Source organism: Aythya marila, assembly GCF_965140915.1.
Source record: "Aythya marila genome assembly, chromosome: 21".
NCBI lineage: Eukaryota > Metazoa > Chordata > Aves > Anseriformes > Anatidae > Aythya > Aythya marila.
In genome coordinates, this window is record NC_139062.1 from 4,988,555 (window position 1) to 5,013,290 (window position 24,736).

Consider the following 24,736-nt stretch of genomic DNA (forward strand, 5'->3'; position numbering starts at 1 on the left):
GGCACAGCTTTTCTTCTTCTTTCTCTTGGCTTCACATACACCTGCCAGAACAACTTCCCAGAGAAGGCAGTCATTTACACCCACCTCTAATTTAATCTGGCCCTCCGGGGCCAGATATCTAGTTCTAATTAAGTAATACTAAACACTTCTCTAATTAGGTAACGTCAACCAACATCATAGGCATAGGATACACGCTAACTGTGATGATGTTTAGATTTAATTCTCCCAACCACTTCAAACCAACACCCTTAATGAAGTTAAAAAGGACCTGCCTAATACTCTTGACCTTGAGAGCTCATCTTTTTAGCTATCATGTAGCAGAGTATCGCTACCTACAAAATATAATGGAAGAAAAATAAGGCAATGAATTTCTGACTAGACTTCTCTACTAGATTTCTCTATTAGTGCCAGGGGAAAGACAAAAGTAGGACGAAGACCTACTCAGCAACCAGGGAACTAGTTTCTCCCTAGATATGCCCACAGCTATGCCACTTTCCAAAATACAACTTGAATTCAGGATTCATTTATTTATTTTTTAATACACCAGTACACACCAGTGGAATCAACTCCTATAGATCGTCAACTTCTACAGCTGATCTTATATGGCAATGACTTGCATGAATAGGTACTGCTGCCTAATAGACTGCTACTCTGTTCTCCACACAACAGGGAGAGATTCAAATACTCAAAGAAGTCAAATTCCATTAAGGCTAAAGTCTCTGCCAAGAGAGATGTCTGTCCAAGTCTCTCCTAATGCTTCCTCGAAAGTAATGACAGATGTGAAGATTTATGCTCTTTTCCAGTCCTGCATAATGTTCTCTGTAAGGTGTAACAGCACACAAAATGATAGAGCAAATAAGTATATCTTTTTTAAAACAGGCAAATCAAAGTATGCAGGAGAAAGATATCTTGCAGTAGGATACACTATTCAGGGGCTAAATCTGCATTAAAACCCTGTCTGACTCATTTTCAATTAAATAGTTTAGAGTGGGGATTCAGAAGCCTTTCTGCACCACTTTGTAACATCTGGATGCAACAAGGAGCTTGCCCGAATGCTTGGTACTTCCAAAACTCAAATCAAGAGGGAATGCAAGGACAGGGGCTACCCTTTTCTAGATTTGCCCCTCATGATGTGAGCATGCGTGTGGGGAAATTCGGACTGCACAAAACAAAGAAGAGTTTTGGTAAGCTAGAGAAGCAGCAGAGAGGATCGGAGTACTATGTAATATGATGGGGATGTTAGCAGGGTGACTATTTGGGGTGGGGTAGCCAAAGTCTGGCTTGTCCTGCTCTTTGTTCCAGCTTCCACAAAAACATGTTTCTCATCACAGGCAGCCTGAGAAGAATTTGCCCCTGGGAATGACAGAAGCTCCAGCTGGAAGAGGGCTCAGACAGGATTAGAGGCAGAACAAAAAGGTCATGCTTTCGTCCGTGCACAGTGGCACTTTCTGGTCTGAAGGAGTAAAGCAATTTTGCTATGGAAGGCTTCTGGAATGCCCACGACAAGAATGTGACTAAAGCCAACTGTTTGCTCTAAGTAGATGTGTTCTCAATACTTTAATGAAATTCTACTTACATATATCTCTGATGATACCTCAGGTCACCGACAGCACACGGTAGCCCCACCAGCTGATACTACAGACTACAAGGGTTTCTGCCTGAAGTACAGCACACAGGCAGTCACCCACAACAAACCTCAAGACACCCATGCTGCCTTAGAGATCTCTAATTCTGATCCCCTCCAGAAGATCCTCTCTTCTTCCTCTTAGAAAGGAGTCAATGTTACACAACAGTTGTATTTGTGTTCCACCCCTCCAGTACTTTGATGCTTTTATCCTCCCAAATCTTTGCACCCAGGGGAAGGGGGAACAGGCTCATTTCTGTTCCACAGAAAAGCCATTTGCCAGCTGTGGTGCAACTCAGAGGCGAAACAAAAAAAAAAAAATCTAGCAACAAGTATAACAAAGCTACAAAGGAAGAGGAACTGCATCAACTGGATGATGCTTCCCATTTCTCTAAAAACGAGAATGGGAGATCAGCAATGCTTAATTAAGCAATCTTAATTAAGCAGAAATCCTGCAGCCGCTTTGGACAAGCAAAAAAAATCTAGATGGCAAAATACATCTGCTGTGTTTATTCTCTTTTTCTTTGTAAAAGGAGCAAGATTAGCTTTACTTTGTTTTCGTGGACACCAAGAAGCTTTCACAGCATTTACCCCTTCACTGCATCTTATCTGCCAGTTGTCACAATCATAAGCTTTGCGAGGAGATACAAGAACCCACATGCACTGCAATTGCAGAACAGCCCAGCTGCAGACAAACAACACATCCACAAGGATCTAAAACAAAAGCTGTAGACCTTTTGCAAAAGGCTGCACCCATTGAAGAAGTTCTTCTACTTCAGACAGCTATACTCAACTTTTTAACTGTTCGAGGATATAAAAGCAGAGATGGGAACTCTCTGTATCTCTGTCAGCTGATGTTTGACCTATACTCTGAATGTCTAAAGATTCAGTAATTCTTTAGACTTTACGTAGCCGTGGGCATTTTAATTACCCACAGATGATCTTCCTCTCTTAAAATTGTGTTAATAAACTAACCTCCATTACACAGGAGTTAGACTGATGGGTTCCTGTAAAAAAAAAAAAAAGAAAAAAGAAAAAAAAAAACACATCTCCTGTCAATTTGAATCACTGTCTTTCACATTAATGTCCTCTTGCTTGTCCACTATGGGTAAACCGAAGCATGGGTTTTGATTTACCTATTTTGCAGACTTCTGTGCACTCCACCCTTAGATATCCCCTCTCTGGTAAGACCAGCACTGAATTCTACAACACAAGTACTTCAGAGACAGTGTCCAGAGAGAGGAGGATTAGATGCTAAACCGGTGAATTTGTTAAAATATTCCCCAAATTAAGAAATATTGCAGGAATATTGCATAGAGTTATTACCCCACGCACAATTTCTGGGCAATATGTTAGTAGGACTTGTTGCAGCTAGGGGTACCTGCTAGGGAGCTGCCTTCCTTGAACTTTTTAAAACTCACGTTGTTTGGACAGACTTTTCATGTCCTGGACCTCTAAGGCTCTTATGTTAGTGTAGTGCCAGAGTTAGTCACCAAGAGGGCTACAATCCAATAGGCAATAATTACTGGAAACTTTCCTCATTTCCTGTCCCTCTTCCACACCCCTTTGGGACAGAGCTGAGTGAAGTCTTGCCGGCTCTCCCCAACCTTTCTGGGCTGAAACCTGTTCCAATTTCACTCTGTAAACACCTGATATGAACAGATGAACTGGGAGGGGCCAGAAAGTTCCACATAGCTCCAGGGGGGTGGAAGTAAACAGAAAAATACTATTTAAGATGCTCTGAGACAAACTTCTGAAGTGCACAGACTCTGACAGGAGGGGTCTGAAAAAAGGCTGCTTCTTCAGGCTCCACCTTCAGAGACTCACTTCATTGGAAGAAAGCTAGGTACCAGCCTGCTGTGGCACTTGCTGAAACTTTCATACCTACCCCAGCTGCATTCAGACGACTCGCAGTCAGCTGGAAGTTTTCTGTTACTGTAAGCAAAAATGCCAGGAAGATCGACTGCTCAGCTGGCGTGGCTCTGCATTATCACCGTGTCTGTGGCGACCTATCCAGCACTGCTGCAAAAGCCTCCCAAAAGGAGGACGATCAATGGGAATGCACAGTCCAAGATGACAGGCTGCTGTGATGAGATTAAAGAGCTCAAGTTGCAAGTAGCCAACCTGAGCAGAATGCTGCAGGAGCTGAGCAAGAAGCAGGAAGGTGACTGGGTGAATGTGGTCATGCAAGTGATGGAGCTGGAAGGAAGCACCAAGCAGATGGAGTCCCGCCTCGTTGATGCTGAGAGCAAATACTCTGAAATGAACAACCAGATAGATATCATGCAACTCCAGGCAGCTCAGACGGTCACACAAACTTCAGCTGGTAAGGAGGGAGACTCCAAGCTCCCAAGATGCAACTCTTAATGCAAAAAATTAAATAATAATTAGTTCTTAATGCTAGCATGTCCCACTAATGTGATTATCAAGTATGCGTTCTGAATATTTCTGCTTAAAGTACTTCCATAGGCAGGTAATCCTGAGGAAAAGCAATTCAACTTCATGTCAGATGTCCAAAGATCCAGCTATATTTTATTACCTGTATGTCTGTTATCAGGGAGTGGAAAAACTGAGCATAGTGTGCTAACACAGTGATGAACTTGGTCTAATACCTCATTTTCTGAGCACTGAAGTACCACTCCAAGAAAGGGAGCTGCCTTTGTCAGGGAATGGCTCTGGCAGTAATATCCTTTCAGCTCACAGTGCTGATAAGGGGACCAGAAGAGGGTAAAACGATTAGAAATGATCTCTAAGTATCATTGTAGATTTGTAATTGTGTCTTTATGATTATCTCTGAGCCAGAGTAAAAGAGTGATCCATTATTTGAATAATTCTCAAAAATCCGATGGTAGAGATGATGCAAGCTGGGTACAAGCCTAGCCAAAACACATTTAAATTGTTCAAAAATTCTCTCTTCCCTGGGGGAAGATTTTATTGCACACAGTGATTGCACAGGCCTGTAATAAATGTGGAATGCAGGTGCATTCTGTAGCTCACATACCTGTAAAGAAATTTCTAGGTTTTATTGGCTTTTCTTTTAAAAGGAAATTAATTTCAACAAGCTTAAAACTTCCTTAAAAAGATTGCTGTTGTCTGGGATGACTGGATTTGCAAAAAAAAAAAAATAAAAAAATATTAATTTGGATTATTTTTTTTTAATGCAAAGAAAAAAAATTCTAAACCTATTCACTATATTCTGCTTGCAAGAAGTTCCATTTGGTTAGTTTTGACACACCACTCGATGTTTACAGTAGGTCTTAAAGATTTTACCATGAATGAATCTCATTGGAGCTGTAGTAAAGGTATGGAAAAAATAACAGAAGAAATTGGCCCAGAAGGTATTTAAACAGACATGTCTCACTCCACCAAGTAAGAGATGTTTAGTCTGTACTAAATTGAAAACTGTCAGAACGGATAAAGCCCTGCTTCACCTAGTTTATCTTCCTCAGAATACCTGTGCACATCACCAGCTTCAAGTCAGCTCCTGCACAGGAAGGAAAGGAGGCTTGCAGAGACTGACTGCAACGTAAAAGCCACTGCCTCAGTCACAGGCTCTGGTACAAAAACTGCTAAGTTAATATGCCTCACCCACAAACTCAGCTAACCTGTCCAAGCACACAATCAAAACAGGCACCTGGCAGCAGGCCTATCCATTCTACCGGATAAGTCTTTATTTTTTGGGGTTGGTTGGGCAGGGGGAGGACTGACAGACAACAGGACAGCAAATAAATACCTTCTTACCTTCCAAGACACATGCACATGCAATGTGAAAAGAAAACTAAGATCTCTCTTTGGATAGGAGAGGTAAAATAAAAAATAGTACACACACACCAAAAAAACACATCACTTGAGGTCCCAGTGCTCTTGCCTCTTGTTCTAATGGTTGCATCGATCAAAAGTAAACCATTTCAGGAAGACAGACTTGCAGGAAGTCTTTTTCTCTTAATTACTCCTTGTACTAAAACTAAGCATTACAGAAACCATACATATAGGAGGGGGGTTATTCTTGCTGTTCAGATTCTTACTTTCTGGTTCCGATTCAAGTAGATGCTGTCTATGACTGCTCGTCACTTTATCAGAGGAACTACCGAATCTCTGGGGTTTACAAGCTACCTCCTGATGAATTTCTGGGGAGTCCAGAGCTGGAGGTAAGGAGGTCAAGTCCACAGTGTATATTGCACGTCTTTTGAAATATAATCAAAAAAAAAATACTTATCTACTACAGAAAGGAAGAGAGCATGAGTTATGATGCCCTGCACTTTGAACCATCATTTTTATGTAGGCAAATTTGGAAGGGATGTAGTTTTGAGTAGGAAAAATGGAAAAAGTTCAGATAGCAGAATTTTTTCTTCTTGTTAAAAAGCTTTTAAACAAAACAGGAAGTTCTTCAACCTGTGAAATCTAGAACAGCACTGTTTCTTGTCTTGTTTCAGAAGAAATTAAGCTTCCTAAGCCTACTGGTAAGCACTACATTTTCCCTGTTCTAGGTGTTTTGTGACATGGAGACAGATGGAGGTGGCTGGACTATCATCCAAAGACGTAAAGTCGGTTTGACATCTTTCAATAGGGACTGGAAACAATACAAGGAAGGATTTGGCAATATTCGGGGAGATTTTTGGCTAGGAAATGAAAACATCTACCGACTTTCAAGACGGCCCACTGTTCTGCGAGTGGAGTTGGAGGTAATTAATTTGCTCTCGGTCTCAGCAGCCCAATTGTTTCTTTTCTTTCTTTATGAAGTGATTCTTCTGTAGCAAATACCATCTCCTATCTCTATAGAAGGTCCAAGGAATTTACATGCTTTAATTATAGGAGAAGGAGGTAGGAGGGACCTAGAGACAGATTCAAGGACAAGGCAAAATTATGTTCTCCAGCAAGCAAAGTCATTAGTACAGCCTTCAGTCTCCATACAGACTTCAGGAATGTATGAGCTCTAGAGAATCCTGCAGAATCTACTGCAGACAGAAATCTACCTGCTGACCACCTCAGATTTAAAGATTCACTTAGGTATTTGATAAAGATTTAAAGGCTGAGTCTTCTCCTTTTGCAGCACTTCTTTTCAGTCTGTGTACAAGATGGATTGCATTGTATTACCCCCCAAAATTTCTACAGTCTAATAATGGCTTGGTTTTGACTTAGACTAGCTTATGGCTGGCACAGTATCTTTGAGGGATGGGCCATGTACAAGGGAAAAGATGAGCTGAAAATCTAGAAGTTGCTCTTTCATAGAGAACAAAGTGACTTGAGGCAGCACACTATCAAACAAGGGTGTTAAATGTACGAGGTGCACACTAGGTTTCCATACATCTTATTTATTATCAGTGCAGAGAAGACTTGGAAATATGAGGCTTGTCTCAGGGAAGTTTCTTTGTCTTAGCAGAGAAGTTTCAGCAGTGCGTTCCTGAGACAGAAAAGGTGCATAAAAAACCTAGGACTGAGAAACGACATGCAATGTGTGCTGTATATCACTAGACTGTGGAATATTTTCAAACCTATTCTAAGGCTTATTTCCTCACTGTTCTGTGACAGGACTGGGAAGGTAACATACGCTATGCGCAGTACAAGCAATTCACCCTGAGCAATGAATTAAACAGCTACCGTCTGTTTGTGGGGAACTACACCGGCAACACAGGGCGTGACTCCCTCAGGTACCACAACAACACAGCCTTCAGCACAAAGGACAAGGATAACGACAAGTGCGTGGATGACTGTGCCCAGTTCCGTAAAGGTAAAGCACCCAAATGCCTTCCTGGCCTCAGCGAGCTCTCTGGGTAATTTGCTGAGCGCACAAAACTCTTGCAAAATAACTAGCACCTAGATGGCAAAATCAAGGGAAAGGTATTCCAGAACTGGTCACATGCTTGTCAGTTACATGTGAGATCTGGCTGTTAAATCTCATTTAGGAAATTAGGAGGAATTTAGGAGGAAATTCTTCACTCAGGGGGTGGTGAGGCACTGGACCAGGTTGCCCAGAGAAGCTGTGGATGCCCCATCCCTGAAGGTGTTCAAAACCACATTAGATGAGGCCCTGGGCAGCCTGATCTAGTGGGTGGCATCCCTGCCCATGGTATGGGGGTTGGAACTAGGTGATCTTTAAGGTCCTTTCCAACCTAAGCTATTCTATGATTCTGTGATATGATCCTATGATTTAAGCACAGCCAGCCTGTATGTTATAAACATCAGTGCTCTTTGAATGATTTAGTGCCCGCTCTCACATCCACATACTGTTAGCCAGCCTATTACTGCCTTATTTGCCGGACTATCTCAGATGTTGGTGCAATTTAATGATGTAGGAAATTGTTTCAGTATATCTAAAAGGGTTTTTGTTTTTAAATATTTTAATGAAGTTTCAAGTATTAGGGACTTGTAAATACTCTCCTGGGGAGCTATGCCCATCTCAAGGTTCAACCTGAATTCTAATCTCTATTCCTACTCTATTAAAAACCTCTCAGGAAGTTACACTCTTCATTCGATCTGTTATCTTCATCTTTGTGACAGACCTCATATAACTTTCTCCGTTGCATCTTACACTTTAAAATTTTCTGTTCCACCCCTGCCTGACACACAAATAAAACTGTTGATATCTATCCCAAAATAAAGCAGCTTAGTGGCAGTCCAGAAATCTTCTAGTGGCCTTAACGTGACCATACTAAGAAGCCAAATTTATTTCCTATGCTAACTCTCAGAGTCAGAGACAGAAACATGGCAAGGAAATATTTTAAGAGGAACGATCAACTAAATGAAAAGCTAATGAACTAATTTAACTGTTTGACTGTAAAGCCTCTATGTACTCAGTATTTATGTTAAGTTTTCCATTTACCTGTATTAGGGCCACAGACTGAGAATTAAATATGCATTCTGGACACTTTCCTTAGCAAACAGCAATAATTCATGTTATTAATAGAAAACATACCTGTTCTAAATAAATGGCTCACCCGGAATCTGTTAATTTGTTTTCTGAAAAGGTGGATATTGGTACAACTGCTGCACGGATTCCAATCTGAATGGGGTTTACTACCGCAAAGGAGAACACACCAAAAACATGGACGGTATCACCTGGTACGGGTGGCATGGATCAACCTATTCCCTAAAAAGGGTTGAGATGAAGATCCGACCAGAAGATTTCAAGCCATAGAAGAAAGCAATATTTGATCATACAAGCTAAGTGATGCCACTACCAAGAAGGTGGGCAGCTGTCAACACAAAACCCACCATATAATTGTCCACTTCATCTGCGCAACAACTACAAACTATGTACACACACAGTCACTGAGGAACACTAAACACCAGACAGTCACTAGTGTTATCAGGGCTCAAACTTATCTCATCCTCTTAAGACCCTCCAAAGGGATAAATACTGTGTTATAATAGTTTAGGACAAAATGTAAAATACCTCCCGCACTTACAGCACCTTCAGAAAACTTACTGGTGTTCTCACTAGCACTGCAGCTAGTGGATTGCATTAACCAGCTACACAAGGACTGCAAAAAGAAAGCCTCCTTGTTCCCATTCCATCAGTGTCTAGAATAAACATTGCTGAGTAACTCCTTTCAAGAGGGACTGAAATCACAAAAATGGCAGTGGTTTCTAGAAAAAGGAATCACCAATAAGAATTGTCCTCGATGCACCTTTCTTTAGCATATGGTAAATGGCTTACATTCCCACAGAGGAAAAAAATTAAGCTAAAAAACTTTGGATAAACTAATATTGCACAGGTTCTCTCCTGATGTGTTACTGCCATCTCCAGCTGCTGTCTCAAATAAGTCCTCACAGAGGGCTGCATTCAGCAGGTAGAACTGCGGAGGAAGGACTTTTCTCTACAATACTTATTCCTGTTCAGAGACCGCCTAAAGCCTGACAACTGAAATGCTGCTTCCTGGGCTGCCATCAAATTACGTTCATGTTAGAACATAGGTGTGCTATATGTCAGTTAGGAAAAGGAGAACAGTAAGCTAGCCAAGAAAATCCCAAACCCAACCAACAAACTCAACTCAAACTTAACACTTAAAACCAATGTTTCCAAAAAGCAAAACACTACTACACACCAGAAGTTATTAAATCATATGCTAATATACCAGCCTGAGAAATAATAAAATCTGTTCTGTATATTACCCAATTAAAAGTTAAGAGATTTCACGTTGTAAATCAGTATGTTGTTTCTCCCTTATGTAACACAGTGCTGCAAATAACATTTAAAAAACAAAGACTCCTCCCATAGCTATACTGTTGATTGAATACGTTGGAAAAGATAGTTATGGTTAATATTTTTATTAACCTTACAGAGGACTTGAGTCTAATTTAAATTGTTCAGTCTTGTGTGAAATGGGAGATAGTGTCTCGGGAACTGCTTTATGTACGTTTGACTATTAATACTGTAAATTTCAACTGCATGGAACTATAGTTGGAACTACTTTAACCGTGGTCTATAAAGTGGATTTTAAAAACTTCTAAACGCTTTAATTTCTAATAAAAAATTGTCTTTCATTTTTAACTCTTACTTACTTCAAGTCTTTGCTCCTTAATTTGCCTTTTGATACAGAGGTAACAGCTGCACAAATGACTGATACCAGTAAAGGGAACACACTGAATTCTGTATTTTTCCTCAGAAATGTAACGGGGGACTAAGGATGAAAGAATATAGAAGGGGAGAAAACAAAACAAAAAACAAGAAAGCACAGCTCCAAAAAATTAGAACCTGAAGGGTGAGGGGTGGAAATCAGAAAACTCCCCCATCCTTTCCACTTCCTGTGGCTTCTATTGGAATTTCAATCACATAGTAAAAGGGCAGAACTTAGCAGCTAGGAGCATGCAAGCAAAGTTGGTAAGCCTACAACAGAGTCTTGTGGCAGAAAATGAAATCCTAAGAATTATCTAGATTCATCCTGATGGTATCCTAAACTGGGTACTGATATGAAAACAGAAACCTCATCAGTTGTGGTCCTACCTGATAAGAGACTCTAGAATGGCTGGGGTGGGACCCTTTTGAAATTCCAGCTCCTTGTAGTGAAGGGCCTTGGCATATGCTCGACATTTTGCTGCTCTTTCACCCAGGAGGACAATGCCATTATCATCTCTCAGAGGCAATGGACCCTGGGTAAAATCACAAATATCAAAAGCAAACTGAGTACGAGAGAGAGGGAAGTATACATGAATTCTTCACACCCTTTCCATATACTAGATAGCAGCCAGCTAGCCAGAATTAGAAAAAAGAGTTGCCTGACAGCATCTCTACCTTGTCGCTGTGCTCCATGAATTCTGCCAAGTTCAGCAACGTCTGAGTAACCTCTGCGATGTCCTGAGAAGTCAGGGCCAGTTCAATGCTTCGGATCAACTCATCCTGCTGGTCTTCATTCAATTCAGACCAGCATGAAACAAAAGCAGCATTGAAAAGATCTCTGAAAAGAAAAACAAAAAGAGCAAGAGGTAGGGATGAGAAAGTATATTTGACAGGGGACTTGCCCATTTACTCAGAGAAAACTACCTACGAAATACATACATCTCTCTACCTGCGATACACAGTGGTTAGCTTTTACAAAAGCTAACTTCTGCACCAAATACTGCATTTTAAGAATACATAATAGGATGAGACACTACCATAGTACAATGTTGTACTATAATATGCTAGCAAATGTTTTACATTAGGACAGACTCTCCAGAGCAGCACTGAACAGGATGATTGGTCATTTCTCTGGACACACACACAGACACACACTTTCAGTGCTCACTAGAGGACTGCAATAGCTGGAGACTGTATTTGTGGCAAAGCTTGAGAAGAGACAAGGCAGGGTGATGAAAAAAACCAGAAAGTTAGAGCCCTTGTCACTGCTAACACTCTGAAAAAATACTGTGAAATGGGTTTGAGATGCATTTGTAAATATGCATTGAGGACACTAGCATTACTTCTGCCTCCCTAGGAAGTGCTGACCTTTCATCACGTTGTCTCCTCTTCTATTTTGTAAGTGATAAAGCTTACATTAAGACAAAATTAAACCAGGGATGAACAGCAGTAGTCAGATTCTTATGCACTTAGATGACAAGGCTATGCCATCATGCAGAGATACACAAGCAACTCCTTACAGCAACATTAAGTTTCGCCAGATACTGGTTGCAAAAGAAATAAAGCCCAGCAGCTTATTCCCTTCAGAAGAATTTTTATCCACCCACAGCAGATCCTTGAAGCTATTTCATACTCTGCTGTTTTTCCAACTTCGCTTTTATGTGCCTTATGTTATTTCTCAACTAATATGAAGAATTCCACTGAAAGATTTTGTGCATATCATGGAGCTGCCAATTGTGAAGGCTGGAAATAAAATCAAGTTGCCAACTATTTGATTTGTCCCAAAGCAGGATCTATCCCTATTATGGAACCTAACAGCTTTTAAGTAACTTTCTCCTTACGATCTCTGGCTTCCATCTGTAATTTCAAGTGATCTGAAAAACACGTAAATACTCTACCGAGCCATGGGATTATACGCCTGAGCCAGGGCCCAGCATGAGCGCAAGGACGGTGAGGAGGAATCTTTGAGCAGCTCCAAACTCAGTCTTCTTAACCACTCTAACCAGTCATCTTTGGAGACTCTTCTTGCTGCTCCCCAGGCCTGAAGTATAAAGCAAGACAATTTAACTTCAAATGAAGCACAATCCAAAAGCAGAAGAAATCCATCACCAGGCAGAATTACTTCTTCATAGCTCCAAATCACATTTCTGAAATTCCCTTTTCAATTCCCTGAAATCCATTTACCTTGTCCAAATCATTTGCAGTTGTTCAGTCTAATTTCTAAGAAATCTTCCCTAAATGTATTCCTGTCATGACAAATATTTAACATGAATAATTCTTTCCCTACAAAAATACATCAAGAGATGAAACCACTGTTGAAAGATCAGCTTAAAAATACTTAATGCATTTCGAATTACATTTCTAAATCCAGCATTTTCAAACTAATTCATCCTGCTATTGCACTGAGTGCTGCATACATTTACTGTTGAAAGTAGCTTAGCTAATATTTAGCTATATTAAGATCTACGCTGGCTTGAAGAGAATATAAGAGAAGATATGAGAAGTGGTTTAATAAAAAGAGGCAGGGGCTCTGAAATAATGTGTCTAGAAGCTATAGATGATTCTTTGTAATCAAGGAAGTCTTGTTCATACTTCCCATATAGAGAAAGTGTCAGGATTACTTCATGGTTGTTAATAGCCTGGCAATTCAACTGCTCCTATCTTTTACGTTGCTTAGAACCTTCTGATTTTAAAGAGAGTCTCAGACACTACTTTGACCTTAGTTCTTGTCCAGAACTAGCAACAGAAAAGAGATGTAAACAAACGTTGTTTAGATGCACTGGACAAACTCCTCAGTTGAGACACAATAGGTCCTCCCTTCAGTGGCAAACTCCTGCTGTGCAGAGCTGAACTTCTACCTTCTGCAAGTTGATGGTGCTAACGTGTAATTTCTTCATTGGACCTGTTTCCACTGGACCACTGGCCAAGGTTTCTCCCTGGTTGCTTCTTAACATCCGGTGCTGATAAATCAGTGGATCCTCCTCTTCATCAGCTAGAGTATAACCCTACAATAAAATGGTTTACAACCAAAATCACACCCACACACATAAAAGCAATTTTCTACAAGCCAAATGGATGATAAAGTCAGTGCACTATCTAATCTTACAGCTCAAGTTGTGATGCAAACAACTGTGATTCATAATGATTATCACAGCTTATAAACCAGTGAACTCAAATGATAATCCCTTTCCATTTAAGATAACTTAATAAGTATTAGCTCCTAGTATTAAAGGACAGAAAATAAGCACTCTTTCCTATTTATCTTGCTCCTAGGTCTGGGACAGCAGCATGCTGCTTGTCCTATACTACTCAAATTACAAAGCAACTACTGGGTTTTTGAAACATGAGCCCTATTACAGAAAAGGGGACATTGTTACCTTAGTATTAAATCCTGGCACTTGTGGAAACAGTTCAGGAAATCCACATTTAAAAACAACCAAGAGAAAAAGTAATGACACTGGTTGCAAACACAAGTTCATACCTAGAACTTGTAGTGATTTTTCTATAGGAAGTAATCGATACCAGCTGACATCAATTTTCCCATTGTAATCTCAAGTATGGCTCTGTAAGGATATTTTAACACATACAGCAACAACTATTGTTCATCTTATGAGTAACTTGAAGCGAAGCCTCTCTTCACTACAGCTACATCAGTTTCAACATGAAAACATTCCCGAAGTATCCTTATGCTCACCTTTACAATCCTGCAGATAAGAACGTCATAGCGTTGATGGTTGATTCTGTGTCGCACCAGAACTTTGTTCACCATCGGGATAAAAATCTGGTACTGTACAGGGGAATGCATCAAAATCTGGGTTACTCAGTCTCACCAAGAACAGTAAAAGTCTACCTTTCACTGATCTTATAAGAAACCAATTCTGAAGGTCTGATTCAGTAACTCCTGATTCCAGAACCAACTAAGAGCAGGAAAGCGTGTTTTCTTTAAAAATCCAGAATGAGTGTACTACAAACAATCAACTTTAAGTTCTTGATCTTTGAGACAATTCCTGCCTCTATAAACTTGCAAGCCTTAGAAGAATATTACCTTCTTTCCCAACTGAAATACCAAAGAGGAGAGTGTGTCCATTGCAGTTGTTCGTAGCTCTGGGCTCTGATCTAGTGTTCGCACAATGGGATGAATAATCCGTGAAGCATAATCAGTAAAATCCAGGGACTCTGTCAAGCGGTCCACTGTTTCTAGAGCAGCTCTAAGGTCAGAGCAGAAAGAAGGGAAGACTTCTAATCTCTCACAGTACAAGAGAAACAGAATGTTAAAATATTAGTGATTCATGCTCAGACTTCCTAGCCATCAACAGTAATAGCAAAAACATGTCACCAAAATCATTAATGCAGCTATCACTTGCAGGACAGCTTGCAAGTTGCAGAGACTAAAATTCTGGCAGGTGAGAAACAGAAAAATACTGTCTATACCCAAGTAAAGTAATAACAGTGCTGTGATGTCCAACTGAGAATAACCTTCCGTAATGAGTTAACACAGAGAAAACCTGTGGAAGAAACTAGGCAGTAATTCATTTACACATGGCCAGGACAACTACTGAGGAACCTGAATATCACAGGTAAAAAAAAAAAAAAGTCTGCAGAGCCACTAACACTTACTTGCGAGCCACTACTGGGACGTCTGGGGCATCAAATAGCTTTACAATGGGAGGTAGTAACAAATGAAGGTAGTCATCCAGGTTAGCTCCAAAGAGCTGGATTGCATTCAGTAGCTGGAGGGAAAAATGACCCAATGTGACCCAGAGTCAGGAAAGATGCATTCTAAGTAAATCAGTATCCAGTGAAAAGTTGCTTTGACCCTGCACTTTAAACACATTATCGTCTGTGTCATTTCACCCTAAGCTGAACTGCATCTCTAACCTGCTTGCAACACACCAGCTGTAGAAGCCTTTCTGGAATAAGGCACATAGCCTGCACCTGCCTTAGCAATACCCCAAATCAACCCAGCTGGCTGCAGCTTCCCACTTACCTTGACAGAGACAATACGACTCTGACTATTGTCATGCATGAAGACCCGTAACATGTGAGGAATGAGCTGAGGCAGATAGAGTTTGAACTCGCCTCCTAGAGCCACCACAATTTGCTCGATAAGTAGGATAATTGTGCTCTGTATGGAGTTGTTCATGACCCAGAAGTCCTACAGAAGAAAAAGAAAGAAAGAAAGAAACAAAGTGGTTCTCTTTCAGCTGAGCTGTACCAGTTGCAAGAAAAGCAGCTTGTGGAAGACAGTATCTAGTTAAATTCAGGCTTGCAGGGAGGAACTATACTTCTCTTGTAGTTATATAAGTGGGTGGTTCTCGTTTGTTTTAAAAACATTTGGTGCCTCTCCAGTATGTTTAGAGCTGTTAAAAACAACCTCTAGGCAATAGATTTTTCCTGACCTCTAAGTGTTTGCAAACAGTACATGAAAATGAAATGAAATGCCATCTATTTATGAACTCCAAACACCTCTTGTTAAAACTATGTATTATAAAGTATTAAATACAAAAAACCCAAGAACTCTAAAGAATTCAGGCACTTGCAAATACCAGGAGCTGCTCTTATTGCCGTTACTCAAAATAATATACATTATTTTTCCAAATAGATGTTATTTCAAAATGCAATTATTGCTTCAAATAAACAGAATTTGTGCTTAACTTATGAAGGAATTGATGCATTTGACAATGACAGAAGCTCTATCCGCATTTTCTGATAGTGAAACATTGGCTTAAAAATTGTACTCACTCTCATGAGGGTGACAATTTCATCCATATAGGGCCGAATATGACTTCTCACAAAGGACACTAACATCCCTAGCTGCTGGAACAGGAACTGGAAGGAAAAAATGGGCAGTAATCAATGTAGCTATTTAAACATCAGAGAAACTCTGGGTGAACTGTGTTTCACAAGCAAATTGCAAGCTCAGTTAATGAACAAACAGCATGCAAAGCTTCTATATGCTCCAAATCTGGGGCTAAATTCTTAGCAGCTTCATCTCAGGGGTAATTTTATTATTATTTATTTTAAACTTGTATTAAAAAATGATGGGCTCAAAGCCTTATACAGTCAAGCACACAAACATTTAGGTAAGCAAATTTAGAATGTGTCAGAATAGACTTGCAAGCACAAACTCCAAGACTTCTGCTACTACAGAGCTTTGTAATTCATCTTTGAAGAATGCTTCCAAAAATTTAGCCCATAGCCTTTTCCCCCTGCCTGTAAGCAAAATTGGAACAAATTTTAAGATACTCCTTCTGCACTCTTCCTCATCCCCACCAAGATGTATTGGTGCAAAGTTACTGGGAAAGAGAGTTTGGTCCTTGACATATTGCCAGATATATCACAATTTTTTCTGAAGGATGATTGATACCATTAGAGAATTTTGACTGAGACAATTTTATCCATATATACTATGACAGCTTTGCAATTCCTTTTCCCCTAACACAGTCTTTCATTCACTCATGGCAATGAATTTATTTTGGAAATTTATATGAAATAATGTGGGTAAAATCTCCTTGTCCATAAAATACACGTATATAGTCTTTTTCCTAGGAAAATAGGAATACGTAAATTATTATAATATTAAATTTCATTTATTCATGCAGTATTTGAAGACTACAGTGACAAGATACAGTGAAAGTGGAGCTCAGAGAAAGATTACAGGGTTTTGTGAAAACTGAGTAAGAAATAAGATCAGCTTCTTTAGTGAGAGCAGTACACCTATATTTACCAAAAATGAACTCTGAGCTCCTGTACTGTGCCTTTTGTTGGTGTTGAGAGAGGGTGCTTAAATACAGGACAAGGACCTGCCTCCTTTAGGCTTTAGTGTCACGTGTACCCACCTCAGCTCTTCTCCCCAGTACACTTTCACCATCTTCTTTTACCTGAAAATTTTTAAACAGAGTGTGCACAACTGCATAGCTTTCAAGCAAATCAGATTAGTCAGGTCTAGGAGTTTCAACCCCAGGCACGAGAGGTTTTTCTTCCAATTTGAGTAGTAGTTCAGTCTGGGAGAAAACAGTGGCTCTATAGCAGGGTTGGGATTCTGCAAGGGAACACCCATCCCATGTACACAACACAGTAGCAATAACCAGTACAAACTGCCCTTTCCACCCCAGAGATTGTTTTCAGCAGCCTGAGAAAAAGGCTCAGCAAACAGCAGCCATCTCTGGTTAGATGCAGATTAGGCCCATTCTCATCTTCACACAATTCTCATTTCCTTCTAAAACTGTAACTTAAGTGGGAAGGAAGAGAAAATGCTGCTGTGGAATCAACGCCCACACTGCTCTGAATGTTAGCAGACTGTAGCAAATTCAATTTTCTTCCTCACAGATGAGTCAAAGTACATGGTGGCATCAGAAACTTAAAGAATCTACCTCTGCTATATAATAACTATTTGCAACAGTACATTAATGCAGAGATCGCTGAAAGCTTTGGGAGCTGCATTAGCTGTTTTCCTGAAAAAGACTAGCTTAATGAAAAAAACAGGATCAGGTTTTGTTCATCTAAGGTTTATGCTCAGAAGCAACTATTTTAATAAGCAGCAGAAAAATTGTTTCCACTGGATATTCTACCAAACGCTCGTAGGAAAGAAAAAGCAGAGCTGTACCTCACTTCTGCAGCATGCTTGACAGCAACACATAGCACAGCAATGCCCAAAGCCAGTTGCATTTGCTTTTAAATGTATTCTTGTTTTAGGGCAGGGGAACAGGAGGGAAGGAGCGATCCCCAGTACACTCACCTCTCGGATGGCACCATCACAAACCCTTATTACATTAAGGAACGTTGGCATGACCTGGGGCAGGAACTGCACACACTTCAGCCCAAGGGATTTGAAAATAAAGGTGATGGCCTGAACTACCATAGTGTGGTGCTGGGACAAGGACTGATCTCGGAAAATTCTCATCAGTGCCACCATGGAGACAGCTGGATAGAATTCATCCAGAGGGAGGTTTCCCATGTTCACCAGCATCTCACTGGTACTGTAGTCCGCTAGGAGAAAGAAGTTAGTGTCACAAGCTACGTATTAAATTCTCTCCAATACCATTTCAGGAACATCCAAGTACAAAGTGAAATATAGCTAATCTGCTCAGAAGAAAAAGACAAACAGGTAATACATAAATTAAAAATAAAGACCTGTTTGTAGATCACAAAGGTATTCATTTGAAAGAGAAGTGAAAATAGATGCTTCTCCAGATGCTTACAAGAATCCTGGCTGGATTTGGACTCTGAGAGGCTGACAGCTGAAGCATCACGTGACTGATCAATCATGCCAATGTTCACTTTGTGTTTGTAGGGGTCCAAAGCACCCAGCAGCCCTAACACACGAATAGCCTGACAAAAGAGAAATGGAAAGAAAATTAATCAGAAATGCATCACTAATGCAAAAGTCAACACAGGAATCCAGGTATTTGGAAAGGTGCTGAGGATTAAAGAGAAAAGACCTGGATATAAAAGGATTGCCTGGAGAAAGCACCTGTCCTTTCCATTCAACTGCTGGAGGCCATTTCACTGACACACATTTTTACCCTTTCAGTTTTGCTTATTTTACTTTTATCAGCCACAACAATAATCTTTCACCTTTTTTTCTTTAAATATAGATATTCAGAGGGATTTATTTGAAAGCTCTCTTGAAAGAGCTGCTAGAAACAGTCGTGAGACAGCTTTGTGTTCATACCTCTCTACGGGTGCCCTGGTTCTGCTCAGTCTTCAGGAAGTTCAGAAGCACCTCCAGTAAAGTTGGGTACTTCCTGTATGGTTCCACCACATAACCAGTGCTAGCCACAAGCTGTCCCAGTGTCCAAAGAGCCACCTGGAATGATCAAACGCAGAGACGAATAAATTCACTACTCAAAACTAGTATGTCATGCTGCAATCCAGTCTGTAGTTTGAAAGCCTCTATAGCAAGTGTTTTTAATAAGTCATAGTAAGGAAAGTGATAATCAACAATTTATTAGACCAGGTGATTGATTTAATTGCCCTTACTCAGAGTTACAATTCAAATAGGCACCAAGAGCGAGTTTGAGTGTTCCAAAAATACCGCTTCGCCTTTTTTTTCTTCTTTTCCTTCAAAAAGTTAATTTTGCAGCACTTCTCAGAAGAAGCACTGCAGTCCCTTATCAAATTGTCAAAAACTTACCTGTCTTTTAGCCAGCAAGGAGGAGTCCTGTAGCATATCCATAATTATAATGAAGAGTTCATCTACCCACTTCCTCATCTCCAGCCCGCTGACCTATTGAAAATGACAAAAAAATTATTCATCTAGCACTGCCAGAAGCTTGACAACTGGCAAGCATGGTCAAGAGGTACCTGCAGTATCCCTACCTGTGCAAGTTCCCCAATGGTAGCTAGGACGTTGTTAATCACCCCTGGATTTGGATCTGGATCAGGATCTTTCAGTTTCACTATCAGTGCCTGGTAGGTGACAGAGGAACAGATTATAATATGTTGAGAAGACTTCTTGCTGTACATACAGTACCCAAAATGTTCTTTCCTTTTGTTTATGCCCAAAATCCCTCAGGGGCTGACCTTGCATCATGGCGATTACTTCAACAGTAAATGAAAACTTGGTTTTACATATGCTATGCAAATCCAGAATCAAGTTAGGCTGCACTGTCTATATGTTAGGCTACACATGCATTACTGTAGGCGACATCCACACCAATCTGATTTTCTATTGCTACAATGAAGCAGAACAGCAGCTTCTGACAAAGGCTGTGGGTCATGCATTCACTGGCTATATCATCTCACTCCAAAGCCATGAGAAAATGTGTGTCTGTGAGAGAGGGAGACAGAGAAGGATAGAGCCTCACTCTACCTTAAGGATAGGCTCCATATATGGACGAATGAGGCGTGGAGCGTTAGAAACCAGGTGACCCAGCATCCTGGCACTCTGCTCTTTAATCCTACCAACACCACTGTGTTCCAGCTCTGTTAGAATCTGTAAAAAAAAAAAAGACAACAGAAGCATAAGAAAGGGAAGATAAAAGGTAGGTAAAAACTCTTTGGATTTCCTTTTCTCCTGTCCAATGACAACAGAAGGAAAAAGCAATCTCAGCACTTGTAAATGGTGTTCTACATTTACACTCTGTCCAGTCAGTTATGTCTAAATGGAGCTAAAGTTAATCAACATTAACTGGAATTTATGGCTTCAGTACTGATCTACCTGGATGAAACAATACCATCCATTCACCTAAAAGCAGCACAGAACATTCTTCCTCAATACAGACTGAAAGCACTCCAGAAAGACTAATGTGGGTGAAACAGTGACTACTATCCTCTCCTCCTTAATACATCCCTAGAGCTTCAGTACATCTATCAAGAAGAAAGACTTACTGAAACCTGCTAAGCTGGGTGATGAATATATCCACCCACTCCCCCCGCATTCACTACAGTTGGGTAGCCCAGTTCTTTAACACCATTTTAATCTCAATTACCAAATACTCCATTCTCACTGCAGCCATCCCTCTCCATTACCTGGATTAACATCTTGCGCAGGAAAGGCATGACAAAAGCAGGGTTCATGCTGCTCAGGCGACCCACAGTACAGATGGCCAGCTCTCGGATTTCAAATACTTGATCATTCAGGGCCACAAAAAGAGCTTGCAAATTTTCCGCCTGGGCAAGGTGAGCATCAAATCGCTCATCCAGAGAAGCCAACACACAGAAGCGTATATCAGGGTCTGCAAGAACATATTTGTTTTTCTTTAAATGCCATAAACTGTTCTTATTATTGCCCTTATTCACAACTGGCCTCAAACACTCTTCACAGCTTCAGAAATACGACAAGAGCTTCTCCAGCATAAGATACTACCTCAGTGTTTTACCCATGAGAAACACGCTAGTTTCTTAAGTTAATGTCAAATATGGTCAAGCCATACCACCACCATTATATCTTCACCTGCTCATGTGCAAAATGAATTTACAGTAGGAGAATCCATTTCACTGAACCCCAAACTAACCTGGGTCTGTTATTCCAACCACAAGCAGTTTGCTGAGAACATCAGCCACAACCTGCACTGCTGTCTGACTGACCACATGGGCATGGCCACTGATCAAGTGGATGGAAGGCGTGAGCAAGCGAGAGCAAGTGCGGGCTGCTTCCATCCGGATCTCCTTGTGCTCGCTGTTCAGGAAGTGGTCTGCACAGTGCCGCACAAACTGAGTCAGCGAATGACCTAGAAAGAAGATGGGAATTTAATACAGGTTTACCCCTTGAATACTGGCCTTATTGGGAATAGGATTTTGAAGAGAATATTCTGAGTTATCCTGCTATTTGTGCTCCAGTGCAGTAATGTTTATTTCCCATACCCCCTGCTCCTCTGCTTTCTTACCTTCAAACTCAAAGCTGCCCAGTGTACGCAGGGCAAGGGTGATACTACCCACATCACTGGCTTCTGGGATATTGGTGAGGCTGGGGGAGGCCAGCTGGTGAGCCAGGCCCTTTGGCATGCCTGGATGTCGCAGAGGCTTGTGCATTAGAACAAGGGAGAGCATTTTCAGCAGCCCATCCTGGATATCCTTCTTTAGCTGGGGGATCTGACGACTCAAGTCATACAGCACGGCTGTTAGAGCAGGGCTGAAGGTAAGATGCAGACAAAGTCGTTAGAACAGAAACAGTAAGAGGTGCATATTTCACCTTTTTCTTTATGCCTTCTCTATCAGAAGATACTTGTGGGCATTCGCACATCGCAGCAACACCTACCAGCAGAGCACAGGGGTCCTTGTATGAACTCAGGCATATGAACAGAGTTCTTGTATGAACTTGGTGAGCAAACCACTTGGACCGCAGCATATGTTACTACAAATTTAAGTGATTCCTTGTACTTGTGCTCTTTAGACACAAAACCAACTAAATTCAATTCCAGGTGGTAACATTAAGCATCCACGTAGCACGGAGTTACTTAGATTTCTCCATACCCTCCCATATTGACATATTCACGACCTAGGAGATTTCCAATAGGAACTATGAGGCTGAACTCTGAAGGTGACAGAAGCTAGGTACAAATATTCAGCATTCTCCTTCCCCGTCAATACGATACAGCAGGGATCTGCAGGCCTTCAGAGGTTTTCTAAATTTTTGCGGGTTGTTGCCAAATGTGTTTGAACATAGGAAGTAACAGAGATTGCTTTTGAATTCATTAGTTTTTTTTTGTTTTTTTTTTTTTTAAGACTACTTTATGCAGACACCAATGCTTTTAAGAAATTCAAAGGACATATGATGCTTAAAACATATTATTCTTCTGAAAGAGCAATCAATACAGACTACTTAAAAGCAATAAACTTCATTCTCAATCTGAACACTTTTAAGATCTCCTTCTGCATAGCCAACAATGCCATCCAGTGGCTGACAGAAAGACATGCACTTGTGCCTTGTATTTACCTCAGGCCCACAGCCAGCATAGGTTCCAGAAGCTCTTTGATGTCCTGCTGGATACTTGGTCCCATGGCTCGTGCCAGCATACTAATACAGGTGAAGACTGTAGCATCAACCTGAACAGACTTCTGCCTCCTGAAAAGGGACCACACAGAAGTTAAGAGAAGTTGCTATTTTTTATACACTTTCTCATCCTACTTGCGTTGTCCATCTTAACAAAAATACCTTTGATTTTAACATGGCAATCTCACTCCACATGATAAAAATTATACAAAACTGGTGTTTCAGTTTCTTCTCAAACCTAACCTTCAAATACTTACTTGTGGGCAAAGTCCTTTGGTGGAAGAGCTGCCTTTATGATTTCAAGGACTTTTGGCAGGTAAGCTTGAAACTCAGATCGCACAGCTACAGAAAGTAAACCCAAGGCCTGGAAGGCTGCTGTACGCTCCTTCTCCTTCTTCACACAGCTGAGAACATGGTTCATAGTGTCAGGAAGATACTGATCAGCTGCCACCAAGAGAGAGCAAAACAGATATTGGAGGTCCCTTAGGTTTATGTAGTTGCATCAAATTCGCAATTAAGCCTTTACAAGTATAAAACCAGGGGAGAGCCACTGCAATGTAAAATTTGCTGACACCAGCAGTGGCAAACACACTGCTATATGATAGCATTTCTAAAGTCCAGAAGGCTTTTTTTTTTTTGTTTTAAATAAATTTCAACAAAATGAAAGAGTTACAAGAGAACATTGCAGCAGGTGACCCATGACACCTCCTACAGATTCTATACAGGAACAAGAAGCAAGCATCTTGTTATTCTAAATTTCCAATCAATCATTATAACAAAGACAACAGAAACTTTCTCCAACCTACTTGGATCAGTTTAATGACATGCCTCCAACTCAGATGTTCTTCTAAACTTGCTTGATAAATCAACTGAACTGCAGTAAAGCAGCAGCTATTTCCCATTTTACCTTGAGATTTCCTGGCAGATGTAACAGAAAGAGGAAAACAACTCTGCTGATAATATTAGGGCTATACGGATTGCAATCAAGAGAGCAGAATGCAACCATAAGTTTGAACTGAGAAAAGACAAAAATGAGGTTCTACTTCTTAGGGTACTGATTACAGAATTCAGAAAATAACTTTCAATCCATTCACTAAATCAGAGGAACATTTTGGCCTTAAAAAAACAAACAAAACAACACCTGCCCTTCCACCACTTGCATGGAGGAATTTATCTGCTCATCTTCCAAGCACAATGTTTCTACTGCTGCATCGCCTGCACAAACTCATCTGGACAAAAGAGAGCTGGCTAACTTCCAGTCCAATTTCAGCAACCCTAACATCCAGCCATCTGTCTCCTCACCTGTGAATGCCGAAGGACGGAAAGCTGCCAACCGTGGTAGCAGATTGAGAACTGTCATCTGGATCAAAGAATTTTTGCTGGTTCTGCACTTGAGAACCCACTGGCACACCTGAAAGGACACAGATTGAGCTCTGAAGGATGGCTGTTGGTAGTAATGCATGACCATTTATTACCTGGGTGCCCGAAGGCATTCCACTGACATTTGGCTTCAGAACCTATCAGGAAGACAGATAATCAAGACTGCTTCCAAAGAAATTAAACCATTGCTCTAACAGACAGTGACGCAACCAGAATATCAGGTTTGATACCTCAGTTCAGTATTAGGCAGCATTGACCTCTGTATCCTTATTAGGCAGGCAATTATATGACAAGAACCAGTGTTGTGAATTTTGGTAGACAAGAATGAACACTTACCTGATCAAACTTCTCTTCCATTAGATCCCTGCAGCATCGACTTTCTACCAAGGTAGACTTTGCTGGCACAGGTGAGGTTGCGAAGCCCATGATTCCTTGGTGGGCACTGTACCCCAGCAGACCAGCCAAAGCGTTTGACTGAGAGGGCTGAAGAGACTGGAAGCTAGTGAAGGGAGTGATGTGGCGAGGTTTGGTACTAAAGCCCATCAGGTCTTTGCAGTACTTGTCATGCACAAGCTGCTGCTGAGTGATCTCCTCCATCTCCTCTCTAAGGCGCTAGACAAAGTAGAAAAGCATGTTTGGTAGCCGGTTAAAAGATGCCCAATCTAGTGCTACCTACGTTTCCTGAGCAGCATCCTTTACCACTGAATGGTAGTTGGAAAATGAAGCAGCATCCTTTACC

At 40.8% G+C, this 24,736-nt stretch overlaps 2 protein-coding genes across 4 annotated transcripts in view; one reads left to right on the forward strand and one right to left on the reverse strand.

Annotated features, from left to right (window-relative positions):
* Positions 1–24,736, reverse strand: part of MTOR (mechanistic target of rapamycin kinase) — a 65,009-nt gene that overhangs the window by 35,273 nt on the left and 5,000 nt on the right. Inside the window, exons 7-29 of one of the 2 annotated variants that reach the window (XM_082777159.1) lie at positions 24,334–24,609; positions 23,920–24,028; positions 22,875–23,061; positions 22,561–22,689; positions 21,512–21,756; positions 21,140–21,355; positions 20,655–20,860; positions 19,996–20,118; positions 19,503–19,592; positions 19,318–19,410; positions 18,856–18,990; positions 18,383–18,512; positions 17,920–18,170; positions 17,021–17,062; positions 15,924–16,010; positions 15,169–15,336; positions 14,799–14,911; positions 14,227–14,389; positions 13,876–13,968; positions 13,040–13,186; positions 12,080–12,222; positions 10,857–11,019; positions 10,569–10,714 (exon numbers count right to left, since the gene is read on the reverse strand). In XM_082777159.1, coding sequence (XP_082633285.1) covers positions 10,569–10,714; positions 10,857–11,019; positions 12,080–12,222; positions 13,040–13,186; positions 13,876–13,968; positions 14,227–14,389; positions 14,799–14,911; positions 15,169–15,336; positions 15,924–16,010; positions 17,021–17,062; positions 17,920–18,170; positions 18,383–18,512; positions 18,856–18,990; positions 19,318–19,410; positions 19,503–19,592; positions 19,996–20,118; positions 20,655–20,860; positions 21,140–21,355; positions 21,512–21,756; positions 22,561–22,689; positions 22,875–23,061; positions 23,920–24,028; positions 24,334–24,609 — 3,455 coding nt within the window. The remainder of the gene's footprint in view (positions 1–10,568; positions 10,715–10,856; positions 11,020–12,079; positions 12,223–13,039; positions 13,187–13,875; positions 13,969–14,226; positions 14,390–14,798; positions 14,912–15,168; positions 15,337–15,923; positions 16,011–17,020; positions 17,063–17,919; positions 18,171–18,382; positions 18,513–18,855; positions 18,991–19,317; positions 19,411–19,502; positions 19,593–19,995; positions 20,119–20,654; positions 20,861–21,139; positions 21,356–21,511; positions 21,757–22,560; positions 22,690–22,874; positions 23,062–23,919; positions 24,029–24,333; positions 24,610–24,736) is intronic. The other variant, XM_082777160.1, reaches the window with a different exon arrangement.
* Positions 3,176–10,125, forward strand: ANGPTL7 (angiopoietin like 7). 2 transcript variants are annotated; one of them, XM_082776726.1, is made up of 5 exons: positions 3,176–3,950; positions 5,669–5,772; positions 6,112–6,306; positions 7,154–7,352; positions 8,590–10,125. In XM_082776726.1, exons 1-5 carry the CDS (start codon positions 3,572–3,574, stop codon positions 8,757–8,759), a joined length of 1,047 nt encoding a protein of 348 aa, XP_082632852.1. In that variant the 5' UTR covers positions 3,176–3,571; the 3' UTR covers positions 8,760–10,125. The 2 variants fall into 2 exon arrangements, with proteins under 2 accessions (XP_082632852.1, XP_082632853.1); XM_082776727.1 differs by having other exon boundaries at positions 5,672–5,772.